The 21,268-nt window shown below is 49.7% G+C and overlaps 4 protein-coding genes across 16 annotated transcripts in view; 3 read left to right on the forward strand and 1 right to left on the reverse strand.

The window, feature by feature from the left end:
* The first annotated feature begins 2,551 nt into the window (after nucleotides 1-2,551).
* LOC120959583 (transmembrane protein 242) lies at nucleotides 2,552-3,501 on the forward strand. The gene is made up of 4 exons (XM_040383071.2): nucleotides 2,552-2,671; nucleotides 2,741-2,827; nucleotides 2,922-3,160; nucleotides 3,231-3,501. Exons 2-4 carry the CDS (start codon nucleotides 2,743-2,745, stop codon nucleotides 3,402-3,404), a joined length of 498 nt encoding a protein of 165 aa, XP_040239005.2. The 5' UTR covers nucleotides 2,552-2,671; nucleotides 2,741-2,742; the 3' UTR covers nucleotides 3,405-3,501.
* Nucleotides 3,491-6,923, reverse strand: LOC120959579 (inhibitor of nuclear factor kappa-B kinase subunit beta). The gene is made up of 6 exons (XM_040383065.2): nucleotides 6,488-6,923; nucleotides 6,001-6,398; nucleotides 4,841-5,920; nucleotides 4,422-4,774; nucleotides 3,896-4,342; nucleotides 3,491-3,826 (listed from the first exon to the last, which is right to left on the reverse strand). Exons 1-6 carry the CDS (start codon nucleotides 6,606-6,608, stop codon nucleotides 3,784-3,786), a joined length of 2,442 nt encoding a protein of 813 aa, XP_040238999.2. The 5' UTR covers nucleotides 6,609-6,923; the 3' UTR covers nucleotides 3,491-3,783.
* Nucleotides 6,924-7,475: 552 nt separating this feature from the next.
* Nucleotides 7,476-19,771, forward strand: LOC120959577 (uncharacterized). Its single transcript, XM_040383048.2, has 9 exons — nucleotides 7,476-8,449; nucleotides 9,245-9,408; nucleotides 11,250-11,439; nucleotides 11,567-11,670; nucleotides 11,799-11,962; nucleotides 13,319-13,461; nucleotides 13,996-14,959; nucleotides 15,035-18,455; nucleotides 18,534-19,771. The coding sequence occupies exons 1-9, from the start codon at nucleotides 8,392-8,394 to the stop codon at nucleotides 18,861-18,863; spliced, it is 5,538 nt and encodes a 1,845-aa protein (XP_040238982.2). The 5' UTR covers nucleotides 7,476-8,391; the 3' UTR covers nucleotides 18,864-19,771.
* Nucleotides 19,772-20,904: 1,133 nt separating this feature from the next.
* Nucleotides 20,905-21,268, forward strand: part of LOC120959578 (phosphatidylinositol 4-phosphate 5-kinase type-1 gamma) — a 47,084-nt gene continuing 46,720 nt past the window's right edge. For 5 of the 13 annotated variants that reach the window (XM_049610465.1, XM_049610464.1, XM_049610451.1 and 2 more), the window contains exon 1: nucleotides 20,915-21,085. The gene's annotated coding sequence lies outside the window, so the exon portion shown is untranslated. Of the gene's footprint in view, nucleotides 21,196-21,268 lie in introns of all 13 variants that reach the window. The other 8 variants (XM_040383062.2, XM_049610459.1, XM_049610462.1 and 5 more) reach the window with 6 other exon arrangements.

A 21,268-nucleotide genomic window follows, 5' to 3' on the forward strand; every position in this document is an offset into this window, starting at 1 on the left:
CGGTAGCGCTTCGTCCTTTCCCGCTCTCTCGCGGGTCGCGTTGGAAAATTGTTTGCTTTTTTCGCTCTCTCTCTCACTCGTTTTATTCTCTCACTCGCTCTCTGTTTCGCTTTAGCATCGTTGCACAAAAAGTGCAATTGTGTTGATTGTGCTTCGCGTTTGCACAAACAATGAATGCGCGCGCTTGTCAGTGTATGTGTGTGCGCATGACCGGAACACGCCATTCAATATTCAGCGATACTAGGCGATACTGCTTCGAGGTATGTTTGTGTGTGTGTTTTTACTGATAGTATCACTCGTATACACACACACATACTCACACCGCAGGAAGATTGTTAGTAGAGTGTTGGTGTACATGTTTCGCCCTCCCTACAGGTACACCCCTTGGTTTTGGGTGCGTTTGTGCACAACACATTGCACAAATCAAGCGGGCTTCGGGGGTTGATTTTTTGATTAAGTTATGATACAGTCGTTGTGCTACACAGTCAGTCCTGGCTGGAGGAGGAGATGGATCCTAGAAGGCTTTGCAAAATGTATGGAGAGGCAAAAGAATGCACGCCATTGCTTAGGACGGAGGCCAGGAAATTCAGCATCTATCAGCAAACGACCGTTCGTCCGAATGTGCGTGGATGGTTATTTGTACATTTTTTTTTATTTTCCTCCGATGCTTCAATAACTTCATCCCCGTACTGCTCACTGCGGAGTCGTGGTGTATTTCCCTGCCAAACCAAACATGGCCCAAGCAAATCGATAACTTGCAAAGGGAGGCACGAATGTACTTGAAGTATGCTCTGTGCTGGTTGATAGGGAATCTTCGCTTGAGTTTACACGCTCATCGTTCGACCGTTTGTGTCTGGAGAAGAGGGTACAACCCTCGAAAATAAAAACCGGATTGCAGTTCCAGTGATTCCACTCTCCTGGCCGCAAGCGGTACAAGAAACAAAATGAAGTATGAATGATTTTTGCAATGGCATTCTTTCGTGCGCTGGGGTTGGTTGCCCATGGCCCTTGTGTAGCTCCGAATTTCAAGCTATGTATGGATGTTTAAAAGCCCGGATGAGATAGAATGAATGCAATCCATTTTTTTTTTATTCAGTTCATCAAATTATGAAAATCTCCCACTTCTTCGCCTCGTACACGATAAAGTGTCATTTATCATCCCCATCAATCGACTGACAAGCACCCGGGGTCGACAATAAATTAAATGAAGTCTACCTACTGCAATATACATTCCCCCTCCCCACAGGAAGGCACCCCAGACTGCTGGCTCTCCCGCTGCTGCGCGATACTTAACAAGCACATTATTACACTCATTTACATAAAACAATAAAGTGACATTCACATAATGACTCCCTGCCATGGTGCAGAGAGCTGACGCTCATGACCTGACGCTTGTGGCAGAGGGCGACAATAGCGATGGCGACTCATTCGTCATCATTTCGAATGGCTCCAACACTTCGTCCTAGGTATGTCATCATTTCGTCAATATAATGCTCCTCTCGCCATGGCTCCCATGGCTTTTGGAGTTTAGTTTAGTTGTCCACTTGGGTTGGGGCGAAATTATGATCCTGGGAGCAGCTAGAACCAGCGGCGTTTCTCTTCCTGCTCCCAAAACACTTTCGCGCTGGAATGAAATTAAATGCAAATTGAGCGATTGTGGGAGAAAAATCGGGGCAGCAAGAGGCTACAGTGAGGGTGGAATGGGTGGCAAAGGCTCCGTTCTCGGAGGACTTTATACGTGTGGCTGTGTGTGGTAATGTGCAAACTGTGTCGCCATTCCGGGATAGGGTGGGTAGACTGATGTGAAGTATATTATCTCTAATCGATTAATAAGGTTGGCAATTTTTCGGTGCAACTAGGTTGCCCGTAATTGGTTTATTTCTTTCTATTTGTTCATTAACTAATGGATGTGGTATATTTGACCTATTCAATTTTATTTTAATTAATTAGATGTTGTAGGTCATATGAATTATAAGTACCTGATTAGAAAAGGCTCAGTCGGGCCTAACATAACGAAATGAAGTAGTAAAATGGTACACGCACCGATTTTAGTGTTAAACGAAGATGGCAAAACGAATACTAATGTAAAATCCAGGGAACGATCCAGTTTTGTAATGGTAAAGGTACATGACGGCCATCAATTAAAGAATTCAAGTGAGATAATTTCCTAATTACAACCTTTAACATGGACCTAAATCTTAATATGACTTAGATTTAATGTTGATGCAAGGGAAAAATATCACGACCTAGAATTGAACGCCCAGGATGGTGTAATCTTGTACCAATCCATCCGTTCTACCAATCACAATGTTACCCAAAACTAGATTAGATCATTTCCTAAGTCGTCTTCCTTTTCTTGAAAGTCGGGCACTAAGGACATTTTTTAAAAAATATTCAGCATACCTGAATTTATAGTTTCTCTAACTAATTAAAAATAACTCTACTTTGATGTAAAACTAAGTATTTTAATTAAATATCCTGTTGTCGACATTAAACTGCAATAAAAGTCGACATCCAGTCCTGTTAGAAGTCAAATAACGGCCCCATAAAATTCCATTTGATTTTGACACGTGTAATCGCGGCATGCGAATTGTCTAAACACGGTGCATGCACATTTCGTTGTTTTGTTTACATCATTATTTCGTGTAATCGGCTCAAAAATTAAATAACAGTAAGTATGATAAATTTTTAGACGAAAGTACAAACCTTAAATCACTTAAATTTCCAAATTATTTTCCAGCCATGGCGTCTACAGTGGAACAACCGGGCCGGATAGTTCCTACGGCAGAAGAGCAAGCGGAAGAGCGACGAAAATTTCGATACCGAGGTAACCACGGTGGAAAAAAAACTACCCATGCACAAACCAAAGTAACCAGTGCTTTAAACTACTTTTCACCTTTTTTCTGAATCAACAAAATCAGCCGGTGCATTCCTAGCAGCGGTCGGTGCAACGTCAGCAGTAGCAGGATTCAGCAAAGCAATCATGTCGGCGAAAAAATCTGACCCAAAGTACTTCGACAAAGGGCTGCACGGTAGCTTAGCGCTGCACGAGGCCGGCACCAGCCTGGCGCTGCGAGCCCTCGGCTGGGGCACACTGTACGCCATCCTTGGCACCGGTACGATTTGCTTCGGAATATGGAAGCTGAGCGGCGCAAAGAATGTAAGTAAAGCGGGTGCAGGGAAACCCCCTGTTGGTCCGGTAGTGTAATCCGATTTCTGTTTTCTTCCAGATGGAAGAGTTCCGGCAAGCGGTTGGTAGTGCTTTCCCTCGCGTCCCACGGAACGATCCACCGACCAGTCGGACCGAGTTCGAAGGATTGACCGATCTGATGCAGTACCTGTCAACGTGGGGCAAGGAGGAGAAAGCCGTTACTTCCCTAGCGACCACACAGCCTAGTCAGTAAGCCGGTCTTAGCAGGCAAGCAAGCGGGAAATCAGCTGCACACTGTTAATTTGAAGCCAAACATGTAAATATAGACGCTTCTGGTAGTCAAATAATAATGAGAATACATTTATTTTGTGCGATATGATGATCCATTAAATAGTCTGTAAACAAAATTATTTCCTGGTAACAATCCGTAACAACAGCTCTGAGCTTCCTATGGCCGGCAGCATATGGCCACATGTTTCTAGCACCAATTTTGTCGCTTCCTCCCTCAGGCACACATCCCGAACGGGAATAGGGAGGAAAGAATTCACAATTTTCTCTTAAAAACTTTCCAAATTCAACACCTTATAACAATAATAATCTTCTTTAGTTCCGCTTTTTTTTGGGTCGCATGCTCACTTCAAAATTAAAAGGCTGTCCGATAACAGATCGTTTGTCCTGCGAATGGGAAAATAAATCAGAATAATGTTGTGCTATGAAATTGGCAAATAACACCAAACAACTTACGTCATAATTAACGTTTCGTTGGCGGCTATTAGCTCATCCACGTTCGGACCTTCCTCCTCACGATGGTGGCCCTCAATACTTCCGTTCGTAACGGTAGACGGGAGTGGCGTCATTGGACCACCGAGCAGAAACTTTGGCGTGCCATTGCTGCTGGCGATGCTACTGCCAGCGATGCTACGAGTCTTGGCGGACGCAAACACGGGCACCATATCGTCAATATCGGCAATGCAGGGGCCGTGTGGTGTGCCCCCGCCGCCGTTCGACAGTGTTCCGTTAGTGGTCACGGCCTGACCGTTCGCATCAACGCTCGACAACATCTTCCACACCTCGTCCTGATGCTCCAGCGTCAGGCGGGCCAGTTCGCGCTTGTACTTCTCCGTCAGCTCGACCACCTTTTCCAGCACCTTCTCAATCTCCTGCATCTCATGCCGCACATCGAGCAGTTGTCTGTTCCAAGGGAAGGGAATAATATTGTATCATTGTCTAAAAAAAGCAAAGACTTTCCATCGCTTCTTCCAAGTCTTACCGTTGCAGCTCGAGAAAGCCGGCATCGCGCAACAGCACATCGCGCCGCTTGAGACACTCGTACACCGCCTGCGACATGTCCATGTGCGATTTTTCGTTGGTAATTTTCTCCAATATCCGTGCCCGCGTCTGCTCGTACCGGCCCTCGACGGTTTTTAGCCCGAAGTAGTCCTGCTGCTCGTACTCCTGCAGCAGCGCGTGGCGCAACGCGTCCCGGCTGCGCTTCAGCACCGACTCGTACCGCTTGCTGATCTTGTCCGCCATTTCCGCCAGCTTGCGCACGTTCGTCTCCACGCGGGAGCACTTTTCCGCCCACTGGTGGGAGGCGGTTTCGAACGAGGCGGACGGTATGCGCTGGAAAATGAGAAAAAATAGAAGAAAATTAATCAAATGAGCTTGTTTCAGTGCTCCCATACGCACCTTCCCAGCATTGAGTGCGTCCCGGGTATGGGAAACGGTAAGCTTGTGGTACTCCACACCCCCCACAATGCCGTACACCACTTTGTTCATGCGGCCAATCTCCTCCTTCCGCCGGGCGATGGCATCATTCAGCGTCAGCCCATAGTTCCGCACACCGTCCAGCAGCAGCACGTACAGCCGCTGCTCGTTCGCGATAAAGTAGTACGCGTTGGCAATGAACTGCCGCAGCATGTGCGGTTTCAGCTTGACTTTGATGTTCTGAAACACATCCGTAATACTTTTCGGTATGCGCGGTTTCAGATCCCGCTGGACGATGCTTTCCCGGCTGGCCCGGTGCGCCACGTACACCATCGGTTTGCCCGAGGACAGGTCGGCCAGGTACAGATCGTACGGGCGGGTATCGGAACCGACGCGCGGTTGCTTCTGTTCCAACGGGAGTATAAACTCGATCTCGTCCACCGGTATGCCCGTGAGCTGATACACGTGCTCGCGTACCGCTGCCATGCTTGTGTCCGGCGTCACCTCCAGATCGATCCAACGGCAATCGTGCAAGCTGAACAGCACCAAAATACGCTTCTCCAGTATTTGATCAAGCAGGGAGAATATCTTCAGCACCGTCGAACCACCCGGTCTGCTGTCCTCGGCAAACGTTACACTCTTTGGCGGTGTGCCTTCCGCCACAGTTGCACTGTACGGGACGTAGCCGCGCTGCTTCGGGTTCCACTCCAGCGCCAACATCAGCCAACGTTCCAGCTGCTTGCGCAAGCAGGTGGAAATATGGTTTTCCGCAAATATCTCCGTGTGGTAGGTGTAGTTTTCCCGATTGTCCTCCGTGATCGCAATGTCGGCCGATTTCTTCTGCTGCACGTGCATCATCCAGCGCGTGATCGGTGCGTGCGGTATGAAGGGCCGCACGCCCGTCACAATCTCGAACCCGATCACGCCCATCGACCAGTAGTCGACCGAGCAGTTGTACCGATCACAGTAGATCAGATCCGGCGCAATGTACTCCACCGTGCCGACCAGGCTTGCGTTGAGACTCTGCTTATCCAGCGCTTTGGCGTAACCGAGATCTGTTAGCTGGACAATATAGAGATACAAAAAACACCATTATTTTCCGCAAACCTTAAAATTACCCCATTCCGAACGCACACACACACCTTATAGATAAACCGATCCCCGTGCTGCTTCAGCACCAAATTTTCCGGCTTTATATCCCGGTGCGTTATTTTTAGACTGTGCAGGTACGCAATGGCACTACGCAGCGAGCGCAACACGTCCCGCACGTCCTGCTCCCGCAAGCCGGAACAGTTTTCCACCCGATTAAGTACGCGCCGCAGATCACCACCCTCACAGTACTCCATGCACAGCACCGGAAGCCCATTAGCGGAGCTGCGCAGCAGCTCCTCGATGAACGCCCGCGGCTGCACGTCCACCGTGCGCACGATGTGATCGTTCTGGACCGTTTCCGTCATCAGCTTTACCTCGTTGCGCCAGCGCTCGCAGTGCTTATCGGTTATTTCGCTCCTGTCCTGCAGAATGTGAAACTTCTTTATCGCTGCGAGAGAAAAAAAATAAGACAAAGAGGAAACAAAGTTCAGCGTGAATTAGTGGTTGCAAGGGAACGGCAGTCCCGTGATGACTTACCCACGGCCTGCTGCGTCTGTTTGTTCCTCCAGAGTGTGACCACACCGAACCCGCCATTGCCGAGCCGCTTCTCCCGGCACCACTCCCCGATCTGCGGTGGATCTTCGAAGGGTTTTATCATTTTATTGGCAAATTATCCAGCCGACAGGTAGCACTAGACACACGGGCGTTCCCGGCTGAAACATACACACACACTGCTCGATGTGTTCTAATTTGCCGGAGGAATGCAGCCGCATTAGCTATATTTAACCTATTCACCGTACATCCCCCTTTTTACTGTCTACGGATCTTGCGTTCGCGTTGCTGCAGAACACGAGTTTGCAGCGATTGTGAGCGGAAATGGTACACACTACCCTCAGGCGAAGCTTTTTATTGCGTTCTATAAATAAAGCGAATGGTATTTTTCCCCCTGTTTTCCGTACGAACAAAAAATGTCAACAAAACAACGATAGCGTCTTTGACAGCTGGTGCTGATCTTGTGAGGTGGTTAGACGAAACCGCACGTTGACAACTCCTACAGTAATTGCAATAATGGCGTTTTTTAATTGAAATCTCTTCTGTAATGCACTAATTTTTACATTATTTGAGATCATTCATTATTATTCTACTTGTTTCATATAATCTGGCACGTTTTTGATAAAAAATAACATCTTTTTCGGCAGCTCTTTTTGACGGCCAAAATGCTTTGTTTATAGTACATTGTTGACAGCTTCACGTCTAAATGCTACCCAATCCACCTAGCGGTATCATTCGATTTGTATTTATGAATTTATGCTTCAAACAATGTTTAAAATCGATTACATGCATTCAAACATATTGAATTTTACAGTTTCTTATCCTAACCACAATAAAAAAATCCAATTTTTCTAACCCCTCTACAAAATTAGCACTTCATTTTCAAACTAACGGAAAGGAATGCCAAATTTTCAAACAAATTACAACACTTTTCCTCTCCCGGCAAAACAGTGATGGAATGTGTCGACCCCCTGTGTGTGTATGGTGGCATCCGCGAGCGAAAGGGAAGCGCAACACAAGAACACCAAGCATCGCCGAGTGAAGAAAGAATCCGTACGCTGGCCCGGAAAGTGCCACAGCGGAACGCCTGGGCCCGTTGCTAGCACCACAGATTTGGCCACCACCGTCGGGAATACAGTGTCCGTAGTGGAGAGGTGGTGCAAAAGTTCCTCTCGCCGTGGTTCTGGCGAAAAGCAAGTGCAAGTGCGGACTGTTGTGTGGATGAAGTGAATAATCTGTACACACACGGGCATCATCATTTCCTTTGCATCAAACGATAGAGTGTAGCCCCAGCAGCAGCAGTACAAGAAGCAAAAGATGTAGAAAAAAGCAACAGCAACAACAACACACGAGCAATAGTTGTGTCGATTCGTCACACTTGTCCCCGAAGGCAGGGTAAAAGATTCGTGTATTTACGAGTTTTCGGTGAAACACGGTGTGCGTTTTGTCGGTTAGGAAGGGTAGGGGTGTATGTTCATTAGCATCAAGCACCCGTTTTATTGGGAGAATTTAATGCTGAGCGGGTCTTGTGGTGTGCGTTTGGCTGTGTATGGTGTAGTGGTGGTGATGCTGGAAGCTGTGGTGTGCTTTGATATGCCAGTTTGGTGACTAATAGAATGTCCGGTTAGCAGGAGGTGGGGCCGATAGACCGAAAAGAGTGAAGCAGGCAACAACAACAACAAAAACGCTCAAATCCCCTCCGCTCGCGGCATACTTTGGTCGCGTCGCAATATTACACACCAGAATCATCGGAATCGAGGCTTCATAAGATAAGATTTCATTGCCCCCCCAAAGCGGTGGGATAACATTGCTCCAACATCCTTCTCCCGTCTCTGTTCGTCTTCAACCATCCTCGGAAGCTCGCAGACAGAGGCCACCTTCGTGACACGATGGCTTACATAAACGTCGCCGAATGGAGCACCGACATGGTGACGGACTGGTTGAAAGGTAAGCCAAGCGAAAATAAAAATAAAAAAGGTAGAACGGGAAAAAACCGTCGAGATTAGCAGTTGGCAAAAAACGAAACATGAAAAGGTGCAACTGACACCCTCTCCCTCCCTGACTGGCTGGCTGGTGGTCGCGTTCGATCATCAGGTTGGCTGTGCTTCTGGAACAGCAGGAACAGGAGGGGGAAGGGGCACGATCGGAAGTAACGCACCCTGCGCGTTTGCATACTTTTGCACGCGAAGGCACAACACATTCCTGCTTCACACCACCGTCTGTCCTGTGTCATCAGTTTTCAGCTCGCAAAATAATAAGGTCAGCAGCAGGGGTTCTGCCCTCCGCGATTAAGGTGGGTGCAGTTTTACGCTTGAAATGCCATCATCCATCGACCATTGGCCACACGCGGGATGATAAGGGAATTGGCACCGGTGGTTGCTTCATCCCGCGCACACGAAATCCTCCAGTGACCTTTCAGCTCTACAGGGTGTGTCCCCGGGAGCAACAGCAACAGCAGCAACAGCAGCAGCAGCACCAAGGAACCAGGACGGAACGGAAGCAGCGCTCTAATTAGTGGAGCAACAACTGTCAACAGACCGCGCTTCACTCCGTGTAACGCGAACGCATCGTCTCAATTAATGATTTATGCAACTTTCATATGCTCCAAAACAGTCCACCATCTTCCACCATCCATCCCCAGGACGTTTAATTGCAATTTTAATACAATGATGATGATGATTTTAATGGGTCATTTTTGTTTTTTTGTCTCTTCCTTAAAAAACCGCACACACACACATGTAGGTCTGCACGACTCGATGTACCATTATGTGAAATCGTTCACCAACAATGGGGTCGGCGGAAAGCAGCTGCTCAATATACGGCCGTACGAGCTCGAGCAGCTCGGCATGCACGTGATCGGCCACCAGGAAATCGTGCTGGAAGCGGTGGAGAATCTTAAAAACTTTGTAAGTGTACCGGCCTGTGTCAACCGGCCAACTAGCTTTGGGACATGTTTTACAGGCATTGATAAGAGCAGGGAGTTCATTTTATGTTTCATTCTATGGTGATAAATGGTCCCGAAAGATTCTCAACTAAATTGAAGCTGAAATTGTCACACAATTAGTCAGTTGTGTGTTTTAACTACATGTCTGGTATTTGTTTACTTTTAACGCATTTTCTTTGCCTTTGCACCCGTTTTGTTTTGCTTTCCGTAATTGATATTAGCTCCGCTTTCCCCCTTTATTATGATTGTTTTACCTGTGCCAACCGATAAATTATGAGCCGGAAAATAAAACACAAAAGTGTTGGTGCTGCCAGAAGCAGTTCCCCTTTGTACGCTTGTAGCGCCATGTTCCGATACGAAAAGTTTTACAAAAATACGTCGCTTTTTTAAAAGAAAACATCACATTTTCATGTTTGTCACAGTTGTAACGCAACATCCTGTGTGTAAGGGTTATTTTTGTGCAAGATGTTTTTAAAAACAACTTAAATTTCTTACCTGAAGCCATCGGCCCGTTTCGAAGTGTTTAAATTACACCGGCTTTAATTACTTTTTACCCCGGCGATAGTAAACAATGCCGGTAATTGTTTAATTGTGAAACGTTTTTTAAACTGGCTTGTTTAAAGTAATTCGCTTGCTTTTAAGTTCCTTTAAACACATTGGGTATGGAAAACAGAAACGAAAAAAAAAAATCCTTTTAAACAATTCTAAAGATTGATGTTCCGGTGTTCTACTTGGCCAGGTGTACCGTCTTGTTGGGTTTGACTTTATCATGCAAATCACCGTCCAACAAAAATTCAATTAGTACACAATTAAACCGTTATTAACTACACCTTAACTACGGTCTCTCGAAAAGCAATGACCCTTAGACTCGGACTTCACTTAATCTCACACACCAACCTTCACTTCCATAGGGCACCAACACGCCACACACGATCCCGCGAAAACCTTGGCTCTATTATTTCTCCTCGTTGGGAAAACACACACACACACACAGCGAACCATTTCGCGCCCCTCCGCTTTGCGCACATTTGTTGTGCCAGTTCAAACGGCCGCGCACGCTGCATTGTTGGGCATGCTGTTTGCGCTTGCATCCGCTGCATCGTGTTGCATCATGTTTTATCTTGTTGAGTCTCTTTTGTTGAGCCACTTGCCACTTGGAGTGGTGCGAGCAGCCTGTTTCTTTCTTTTTTCCCCTTTTTTGTTGTTGCTTCCAGCATTAGTCAGCAACAAGTTTTGCCATGCTGTGTGCGTATGTGTGTGCGTCTGCCTGACGATGGAACCGAGGGGACCTTTTTCCCCTCAAGGGCTGACAAAACATGTGCTGCACCGGCACCGAACCTTAGAACCGACCGCACACACGGTGGCCGCTTGTGTGCTTGTTCATTCTCGCTGCCCGGGCCCCGTTTCATTGCGCAACGCGTTTTGGAGCAGATAAAAACCGCAGAGAAACGTTCTTATGTACACAGCAACGGCAGCGAAGGCAGCAAGAAACGCCATGCCTCTTGTCCCTTCTTCCGCGTTCGTGCTCGTCGTGCCGTTTGCTGTGTGTGTGTGCCTTGTTTGCGTTCGAACCGACTTGCGCCATGCGATTTAGGCAACCGGATTGCTTATCGGGATTGCCCGGAAGTGGAGCTCACTTGTCCCCGATGATATGGCAAACAAACAAATCGCTGATCGGATCATTTCTGGTGCTCCCACAGTACTGTCCCCGTTACAATACTGGTGACAAATCACGCAATGAGAGTAAACAAACTACTTCTAATGCGTTCTTCCCTATCTTTCTCTCTCTCTCTCCACACGCAGAACTACAACCTGGATAAGGAGAACCTACAGTTCCTGGCGCTGCACGTTGCAACGGCGGCCCATTCGCTGGGGAAGCAGCTGGAATTTTCCGACCAGGAAAAGCTGGAGACCGCGGTACTGAAAGATATTACGCGCACGATCACGCACCTGAAAGCGCTAATCGAATGGCTCGATCGGGCACCGTTTAGAGGTAATTATTTGCAGACGAGCAACCAGTATCTCGGACCATTTCCCGCTGGGCGATCGCGAAATGTTTACATTTGCTAACACTACTTTTTTGTTTCGTTTGTTTGTTTGTTTGTTTGCGCACCCAACAGGTCAGAAGAAATTCGACGAATTGCGTAAACAGTGCATGCGGTTCGGGCTGGAGGTGGCTACCGTAGCGATGCGTGATCGGTTCTCCCTAATGCCAGTGCAAGCGGTAAGCCGGCGGACAAGGGGGGAACATCATCAGAGCGCAATCGATATAATGCGCATTGCACAACACGATAATTGGATGTAAACGCCACTCTCTCTTTCTCTCTCTCTCTCTCTTCCCCTTATTTGCAGATTCGTCAAAACGCCAAAAAGCTAGAAAGCATCGGAGAGTACATCATTAAAGATATTATGGATCCGATCATACTGCAGCCAGCCTCGCTGGATCTAGTGACGCTTAAGAAGCGCGAATCGGACCTTGGCTTTCTGATCATGCGAAACTTCCACGGTGTGCACCGGTAAGTTAGCCTTGCGATTACCGGCTTTCCTCCTTTTGCTATCGCACAAAAGAAACCAAACTGCAGTGGCAATCAGTGCTGCAAAATGTCACTGTCAATGTCATAAAACAATCTGACTGAAACAAAATCCATGTTAGCGTCACGTACTCAATTGTGATAATCAGAGGTGATACTCAAAACGATGGGTGTGATCAATGCATGCTGCATGACATTTTTGCGACGCTTGGCCAGTCACTTTGTCATGACTTTTTTTACTGTGATCAGTTTTGCAAAATGTCACTGACATAGTCATAACCAATTCGGGCTGAAACAAAATCATGTCAGCGTCACGAGCTCTACTGTGATGATCAGAGGTGAGAAAGTTGGTGCGACCATCACATGCTTTGTGACATTTTGAGCGACCAACTCTTGGTCAGTCAGTTGGTCGCGATATTTTGTGTCGGTGATCATCGCGATGGTCATGAGAGATATGCGGTGCGTGCGAGTGGTTCCAAGAAACATAAAGAGTATATTTTTTCGCTCTGTTCGGCCTGACAGACAATCAAAACAGACAGAGCGAGAAATCATGCTCATTTTGCTTTGCTTGGGACCACACGCCAAGTATATTCCAAAAATATCGTGATTATCACCGACAGAAAATGGCGTGACAAAGTGAATGACAAAGAGTTGGGTGCTAAACAAAATGTCACCAAGCATGTGATTGATCTACCAACTCTTTGAGTCTCACCTCTGATTATCTCAGTTGTGTACGTGAGCTGATTTGAGCTTCGTTTCAGTCATGAGTGTGTTGGTGACTGTAACAGTGGCATTTGGCAGCACTGTTCATAGCAAGAAAAAAATATTTATGTTTGCGCCGGCATTAAGCTCAGCTTGTTAGTCAGAGTATTGCGTTTGACTCACGCTCTCACAAGTCATGTTCGGCATGTCATGCACTTTCATTGAGTATCAGCAATGAGCATCAAGCCACCACGGATATGTTCATCGTTTTCGTTGGTACACATCTCGTGATGCTCATGACATTTTGCAGGACTGATGACGATAATTAGAAATGCATCCAAAGCTTCCCTAGTGTGCTCAAGTCCCCCTGCGGGTTATTTTGACCCCCTTTGATGAAGGTTATTTTGACATCAGTTGAAAACAATGAACACAGCAGCTAACAAACTACTGTGATTCTTTCTTTCTAATTATCGCCCACAAAAAGAAACACAGAAGGAAAAAAAACACATTCCTTGCTAATAACACTTTTGGCTTTCTTCTCTCCCTTACCTTTCGTTCCATATGTTTTTTTTTCGATGTCCTTTCAACAACACAACCGGCGACACACGGACGGCGGCAACGGCAACTCGGAACGAACAGCATTACCGAAATAAAGTTCAACTCACCCGCCCACAACTCCGGCAAGGTCGAGGAGGGCGATGAGATAGTGCAGATCAACTACCAGACCGTGGTCGGCTGGGAGTACAAAAAGGTCGTGCAGCAGCTTCAGGAATCACCGCCAGGTAATAACGAGAGAGAGAGAGAGAGAGGGAGAGCGAGGGATCCTAGGACTTTTTTTCTGTGTGTGTTCTTTGCTGTTGGTTTTCCCCTGCCTTTCTACTCGAGCCGCTTTGCTGCTGTCCCTTTCCTTTGTCCGCTTTTCCGCTCTCATCCCGTTCAGCGCGGCTCGAGGTATTTATATTTATTATATCCTTGTCGGCCGCTGGGCCGGTCCGCACAAACCACACGGGGGCGGCCACAACGGAGGCGTTCAATCATGCAGCAATCGATCGCCCAAATGAGCGGCAGCAAGCAAAAGCAAAAGCAAAAAAAGCAGTAAGAGGATCGGAAAGAGGATTAAGCCACTCACAAGGGGATAATTATTGCATATTTTTCGTTGCTACAAACACTCTACGCACAACGATTTTCCCTTTTTGCTGATGCCGTTGATGTGTGTGTGTGTTTTGTTGTTTTGTTTTACTACTGCCTTTATGCCTGTTTTTTGTGGTTGTTACAATAATCGTTTCCCATGTTTCCCCCCGTTTTTTTTCCTACAGATGTCCTCTTGACGCTTAAAAAACGACCCAAGCACATGAAAATCTACGGCCAGATCTACATCAAACCGTACCGGCTGCCGAGCAAGAAACGATCGCTCCCGTACCGGTGGGGTGAAAGTTTGCCCAGTCCACGGGCCATGGATACGTTCGCGCTACAGGACTTTACGCTGCCGCTGGAGCGCGTCCCGGAAAAGCACGTCCCGTCCGACAGCGAATCGGAGGGCAGCGATATCCTGACGGTGACGGACGCGAAGGAAGCGGAAAAGGAGATCCGCCTGTACCTGCCGAAACCGCGGGCGGTGCTGCAGCGGCGGCACACGCTGTCCAGCTTCAAGGATCTGGTCGGCGTGTCCTCCTGGCACGAGCCGCAGGGCGGCAAACCGTTGCCGTCGAGTGATCTGCAGAGCTTGCGCGATAAATCGGTATCGTTCGGGTTTGGGCTGGAAATGGCACCCCGACCGACGACCACATGTCTCGGGCTGGGCGGCGGTAGTGCCGATGGGACGGGAGCGAACCACGGAGCGGTGCCGGCCAAGTGTAGCAGCTTCGGGGGGCTGCAAAGCTCCCTGCCGGACATTGTGCCGCAGGAGACGGAAGCGGTGGCGCCACCGCCGAACGATCTTTCGATCGTGGGTGCTAGGCCGGGAAGTGGTGGTAGCATCGAGCATGGCGGAGATAGTGAGGCGTACAAGGCGGGCGTCTCGAAGGTGGTGAGGTTTGAGTCGAGCACCAAAGCCGACCAGTGCCATGTGGATACGCAGTACACGTGCCAGGTGGACAGCACGGTGCTAGAAACGTTCGAGCCGATACCGTACGTCGACGAGGATCTGCCGGCGACGGTCGTGCAGCCGCCACCGACGGTGACGGAGCGGGTGAAGCGGTTCGAATCGTTTGCATCCCGCACAACAACGACAGCGGTGGCGGCAGCAACGGTCGTTTCCGTTAATGGTCAGCATGGTGCAAGGTAAGAAAGGTTGTGCAATACAGCTATGATATTCAATTAAATATCCGTCTTTTCTTGTTGTTTTCCACCTATTAGCGACAACTCTGGCACGTCTAACAGTGCCCCGGGACAGACAGGATCAGGAGCGGGTTCGAAACCAATTCCCATGCAACGGCACCTCGCAAAAGAGCCGGAAGTCGCCGAAGCCATCAACACCGTCGTCGTTAACAGGGAAATGGTCAAGCGAGGGCGGTTGGACAAAAGCTACAGCACGCCCGCCTACGACGACGAGCATTCCGACGTTCCACCGGCGATCGAGCCACGCAAAGAGCATCTGCTGAAGGCACCGCCAGTGCCGCCGCCACGCCCAAAGCGTTCGCTCGACCCGGAAAAGCCCCCTGCAACACCGGCACCCGCGTCACAGCTTCCCGAACCGACCGCCGCCGCCGGGTTCGTCTCCTCCCTCAGCAACGCGCTCGACAGCCGCGAAGACAGCCCGAACAAATCCAAGCTAGCGAACGTGATCGACCTTAAACAAAACCGCACCCAACCGCCGCTTCCCGCACCGGCAGTAACGCCACCGAAACCGGCCGAACGGACGGCAGTCCCGCCCGTGCCTGCCGCGCGACCTGACGCGAAACCGGCCGCCATCACGCCTCCCTCGAGCGAGCCCCCGACATCATCCCCAACGTCGTCGGCTACCGTGCCGAGCATCGTACCGCCGACGGACACCAGCACGGAGCTGCTAACGCCCAACAAAACGAAGAGCCTGACGCTGAAGAAGAAAAACTCGCTCCTGTCGAAGCGGCGCAACGTGTCGCTGAAAACGCTGTGCGTCAGCGACATCCAGGGCCACCTGTACCGGCGCACCAAGGACCGGAGCGGCATGTCGTACTGGGCCAAGCACTACTTCGTGCTGATCGAGACGACACTGTACGGCTTTCGCAGCAAGCAGTCGCCGAAAGCGAACAGCATGATCTTTCTGTCCGGGTTTACGATTTCGCTCGCCAAGGAGGTCCATTCCCGGCCGCACGCCTTCAAGGTGTACCATCCGCACAAAACGTTCTACTTTGCGGCCGAAACGCAGGACGCACTGGTGCAGTGGATGGAGTACATTAAGCAGGCCACGCTGAAGGGCGCCAGTACGGTGGTAGCGGGCGGCAGTACCGGTGGGGGCAGCTCATCGGCCGACCATCATCATAACGCCCGGGAGCTTTATTCCGAAACGGACAGCTCGGACGACGAGATCGGCATTATGGACAGCACGCAAAGTCTGCTCTGCACCCCTTCGCCCCAGCTGTCCGGTGCGGGTGGTGGCAGCGGGTCCCACGGGGGCTCCGACACCACACCGACCGCTTCCTCGTCCAAGCACGACCACCGGTACCACCTAAACTTTGGTTCGCTGAAAAAGCTAACCAAGCTCGGCTCGAGCGATGCAGGTCACCACGGGTCTTCTTCTGCTGGTTCCGCTGCTGCTGCTTCAACTGCTGCTTCATCTACCGCCAGCGGCGGCAGCGGTACGGCCAGCGAGGGAAGCAAATTCTTCAGCTTCTTCTCCTCCCACCGCAGCGTGGAGAAAAGCAACTCGAGCGAGGTACCGGTCCCGACGTCCAAGTTCAAGAGCTACCGCAAGGTGCCGGGTTCCGCCGGCGGGCTCCAGATCGGGACGGCCTCCGTGCCGCCGGAAACCGTGTCCACCGTAGTGAACGGCGTAACTATCCGGCACTTCAAGGGCGGAAGCTTCACCGGCAGCACCGTGTCGCTGCTGACCGCGCTCGAGCCGGGCGAGCTGGAATCGGTGCTGGCGGGGTACGATCAAAGCTTGGAACCGCCCACGCCACCGCCCCTGCCGCCACCGCCCGTGCCGCCGGTAAAGTTTCGGCTGCAGGGCCCGCCGACCATCATCGAGGCGGCCAAGCGGCTGAAGCGCACGCGCAAACGCATCTCGCCGTACAACTACATCCACGCGTCCAACCCGAACCTGGTCGAGTTCGACTTCCAAACGTCCAAAGCGATGGACTTTTCCGTGCCAAAGATACACGCCGGCAGCACGTGGGACAATGGGGCGCACACGCACGGCGGCAACCTGCAGTCGATGATCACGCTCAAGGATCTGATGCTGCAGAAGCAGGCGGAGGAGGCGCAGGACATGTACAACAAGCGCGTCTGCCTCGGCGTGGAAAAGCTGGACGATCGTAAGGCGCGGTTGGGTGGTGGTGGCGGCGGAATGAGTGGGGCGGAACAGTTTGCGTCGGGTCCAGGTGGTCCGGCTGGGGCGGGGCCGCCACCGCAGCCCGCCATCCCGGAGGAGGTGAACAAGATACAGCGCCGGCGGCTGCCGAACACGCCCGACTACGCGCAAAGCTTCAAGCTGGACGATGCGGACATACTGTACACGCGCAGCAAGGAGGGCCAGAAGCTGCGCGACTTTGGCTACGAGATGATCTCCGGCGACGATCCGTTCGATCAGCGAAACAAGCCGATCCGCTCGACCGTCGGTGGTTCGACCGGTGCGTCGGTGCTGTCGTCTTCGGTGGCGGCGGGAGCGAACGGGAGTGGCGGTGGTAATGGAAACAATGGAACACATGCGAACGGAACGAGCACTGGTGGCAGTGGCGGTGGTGGTTCGATAAAAAAGAAAACTTTCAACTGGATCAATTCCGAGCGTAAGGGTTCGAATGCGGGCGACACGACGATCCACGATGGTGCCGCTGCCGGTGGTTCCTATCCGATCGGGTCCGCATCCAGCTCGTCGTCACTGTTCGCTGCACCATCGGAGCATCATCGAACGGGAGGCGGTGGGCTGGTAGCCTCCCTCTCGCTGCGGGACAGCTTCAAGCGCAGCAAAAACAAAGCCGTGATCGCGCGGTTTGACAACATCAAGGCTAGCAGCGAGAAGCTGTTCCAGTTCAAGCAGTCCAGCGGGACGGGCGGAAGCAGCGGCAGCAACAACAACAACGACAAGGAATCGCTCAAAACGAAGCAGCTCGACAAGCCGGCCGCACCGGGCAGTGCGGTGAACGTGAATCTGAAGCACCAAGCAGCGGCAGCCAGCATCAGCGTTGGTGCGCTGGGCGGGAAGAAGAACAGCAACGAGCTGAATGCAACGCTGGACAAACACATCGCACTGCTGTTCCAGCAGCAGCAGCAACCGGCGGCGGCTCCAGGAGCAGCGGCTGGTAAAGTTGTTGCCGCTTCGCACAGCGCATTAATCAAAAAGTCGAACACGTGCAACAGCTCGTCGGATTTTAAGGAAAACTCGGCCAAGCTGCAAAACATGCGCAAAAACTCGGCCCCCGAGCGTGGCGCAGCGGGTGGCGGAAGCGGTAGCAATGGTGGTACGTCCTACTTTACGAAGCTTAGCTTTGGGTCAACCAAAACGCCCAAGGAAAAGAAGCTGCTCGGTTCGCCCGGGCTGCATCGGGCGATCTTTGGGAAGAACCATCACCACCAGGGAAGCGACAGTCAGCCGACGGTGATCGATCACGAGGTGTTTTCACCGATATCCTACACTAAGGTAAGCTGCTGCCGCTTCGGAGCAACTAGAAACAATCAAAACATGCTGTTTATTAATGGGATTTATCCTATTTTTTAGGCACCAGCCGCTCTACCAACGGACGCGGGTGGTTCATCGTCGTCGAGCACCGCCGCAACAACACCAACCGGTACGGGGCCACCGGCCGTCGCGACTCCCGGCTCCTCCGCAGCGGTGCTAATACCGAGCTTCGGGCCTAATTTTCCTCCCGTCCCGCGCAGCTCGCCGGACTACCCGAACATGGAGTATCCGCCCGTGTTTGAGCCGGAAATGTACTCGCTGAGCGATCCGAACGCGAGCCTGACGTTGCTAAAGCGTCGCCAAAATCATCACCATCACCATCAGCCTCATTCGCATCATCCCCATCATCAACATCATCATCAGAAATGACGACATGGAAAACGGCTCGCTACGGTACGGGAGCATGAAACCGGATGAGCGCATATGTCCGGTTATTGGTGCTGGTTTTAGGACAGGTTGAGGAAAGGTTGTTGAGCGCGAAACGACTCTAAAAAGGGATGTGTAAGAGTTTAATTTTATTAAGATTGTAGTTGCGTAGAATAGTTTAAACAATTCTGCCATTTCTGTTGGTTCGAAACCAAAACCACACAAAAAAACGGTGCCGGTACGCCATTCGGATCAGCGCGGACGTCGTCTCTCCCCAGCACGGGTTGGGCAGTACGCGTGCGGTGGATGGTTCGCCCGTTGATTTAGGATTTCCCCGTAGCGCACAAACGCACACACACATACACAACAAGGCAAGGCCATTACGAAACGAACAAATATTTAAGCAACATTGATATTGTACGATAACATGATAGAGCAGAGCGGGCGGATGAAGGAAGTAAGGTATAGTTTTGTGTAAAGTCGATCGGAGCGAAAAGGGCGAAGGAAAAAGGTGAACAGGAATAGTAACAAAACAACAAACAATATTGTTCAAATGTGATTTAGAACCTTATATGTGTAGGAATAATTTCGATGTTGATGCATAGCTATTCTATGGTGTCTCTAGAGACAGTCGCGCTTCCACCGCGCTTCCACCGCAGTGTCGTGTGCATGGGCCACACGTGCGCGTATGGCGCACACGCGGAAGCGGTTGTCCTTTATTTAAACAAAAACAACGCTAGTAGTGCACAACTGCACAAGCTCGTGCTCTACTAACTTATGAAGAAGCATCCATCGTTCTTATGGTTACAATTAGACTCAATTTTGTAGAAAAACAATGTGAAAGCTGTGGATAGAAAGTGAGCGATGTAGTAACGTGTGTAGTAATATTTAACAGAAAGCTGTGTTTTTTTTTTTTTTGAGATTGGTTTTAGAAAGGAACAGAAAAATAACACCAAAAGTTACAATTGTTTGCAAAATCGGCTCACACACGCACCACACCTATGCTGTTTGTTAGGGTGTATGGTTTACAAAAGAAGGCAATTACACCAGATGAAACAATTCTGCAATGTATCGTACACACACGGACATTCCTATGCTGTTTGCAGATTGATGAAAGTATGCATATAACCTGTTAAAGTGTACCAATATACCACTAGTTCCTCCCTCACAGGCCAACCTAGAATTGCTAGTATTGATTATAGTAGTTGTGAATGTAGACAAAAACACGCCGCTAATTCCTGTGCGCTTGTTTCTCGCAGTGCATTTGGTTAGCGCCGGGGTTTCTTGCACTAAACACCGGGGACACACATAATAAATAGTGCCTTACGATTAAGAATAATACCAAGCATATTATTATTCATTCTTTTGATCCGATTATCGTTCTGCGTTTGTCAAAATAATTCTTATTCTGGTTCTTTTGATAAACATTTCATCAGTGCTCAATACCTGCCCAACGAGCGGCACGGGAGCAAAACTAATTTTAATTAGTTTCAGACTTCCGCAATGCTGCAGCTTTTTCAACGGCTGTTGAATTTGAATCAAAAGTCTGTTGCGTTCAAACTTTGACCACGTGCTGTTACTTCCCTTTCCCAGTGTGAGGTTTTAAAATGCAAAGAAAAACCTATAAAAGTGTGTGTGATTTATGACACTTTTACTATTGAAACTCGATATCTGCAACGTTTTATCAGTTAATATGTTACAATTACAAATAGTTGATGAAATGGTGTTAAAAATCATCCGAAATAATCACCCAGAACTGTTCTACCACCTGTTCAGTTTCGTGTTCATGGTCGATGGTCAATCCGAACCATCCGGCTGAAAATCTCACATTCCAAGAAATTGATATCAAGCAAATATGTAAACCACCCAAGCGATCGAATAAATAAACGTTTGCCGTTTTGTTTTGTATGGAAAATTGGTCAAAACCCCTAAAAAACTATCATTAATTTCAGATCATTTCTGTTATACAAGTATCGCACCCGCCTTCTATAAACATCGCCGACAAGCTGTCAAAGCGACGGCGCACACACACCTTCGCTCTCCATACACCTTGTTCCAGCGTACGAGGGGAGAGCGAAGCTGCAGCAGCAGCAGCAGAAAAAAACTCGCATAGCAAATTTCAATCCGCGCTGGGAAGGAGGAGACTTTTCTTTCGGGTCGGTCGGGTCTTAATTTTCACAATGTTCTCTCTGCACCGCCCAGCAGCAGCATAGTGTTGATAGCAGGTGTGTGCGTGTGTGTTCCTAGTGCGAACCGTGGTGGTTCTGTACAAGTGGTCCCTGCCGTGCGTGAATTATATTCCTCGGATCGAACTAGCGCGTTTGTGTGTGTGTGTGTATTTATTGTGGTTTTATCCCCGCGGAGTTAGGAAAAAGTCTGACACGACAGCCGCTCCCGTGCCGTGCGGT

This window comes from Anopheles coluzzii, chromosome 3 (assembly GCF_943734685.1).
Source record: "Anopheles coluzzii chromosome 3, AcolN3, whole genome shotgun sequence".
Classification (NCBI taxonomy): Eukaryota; Metazoa; Arthropoda; class Insecta; order Diptera; family Culicidae; genus Anopheles; species Anopheles coluzzii.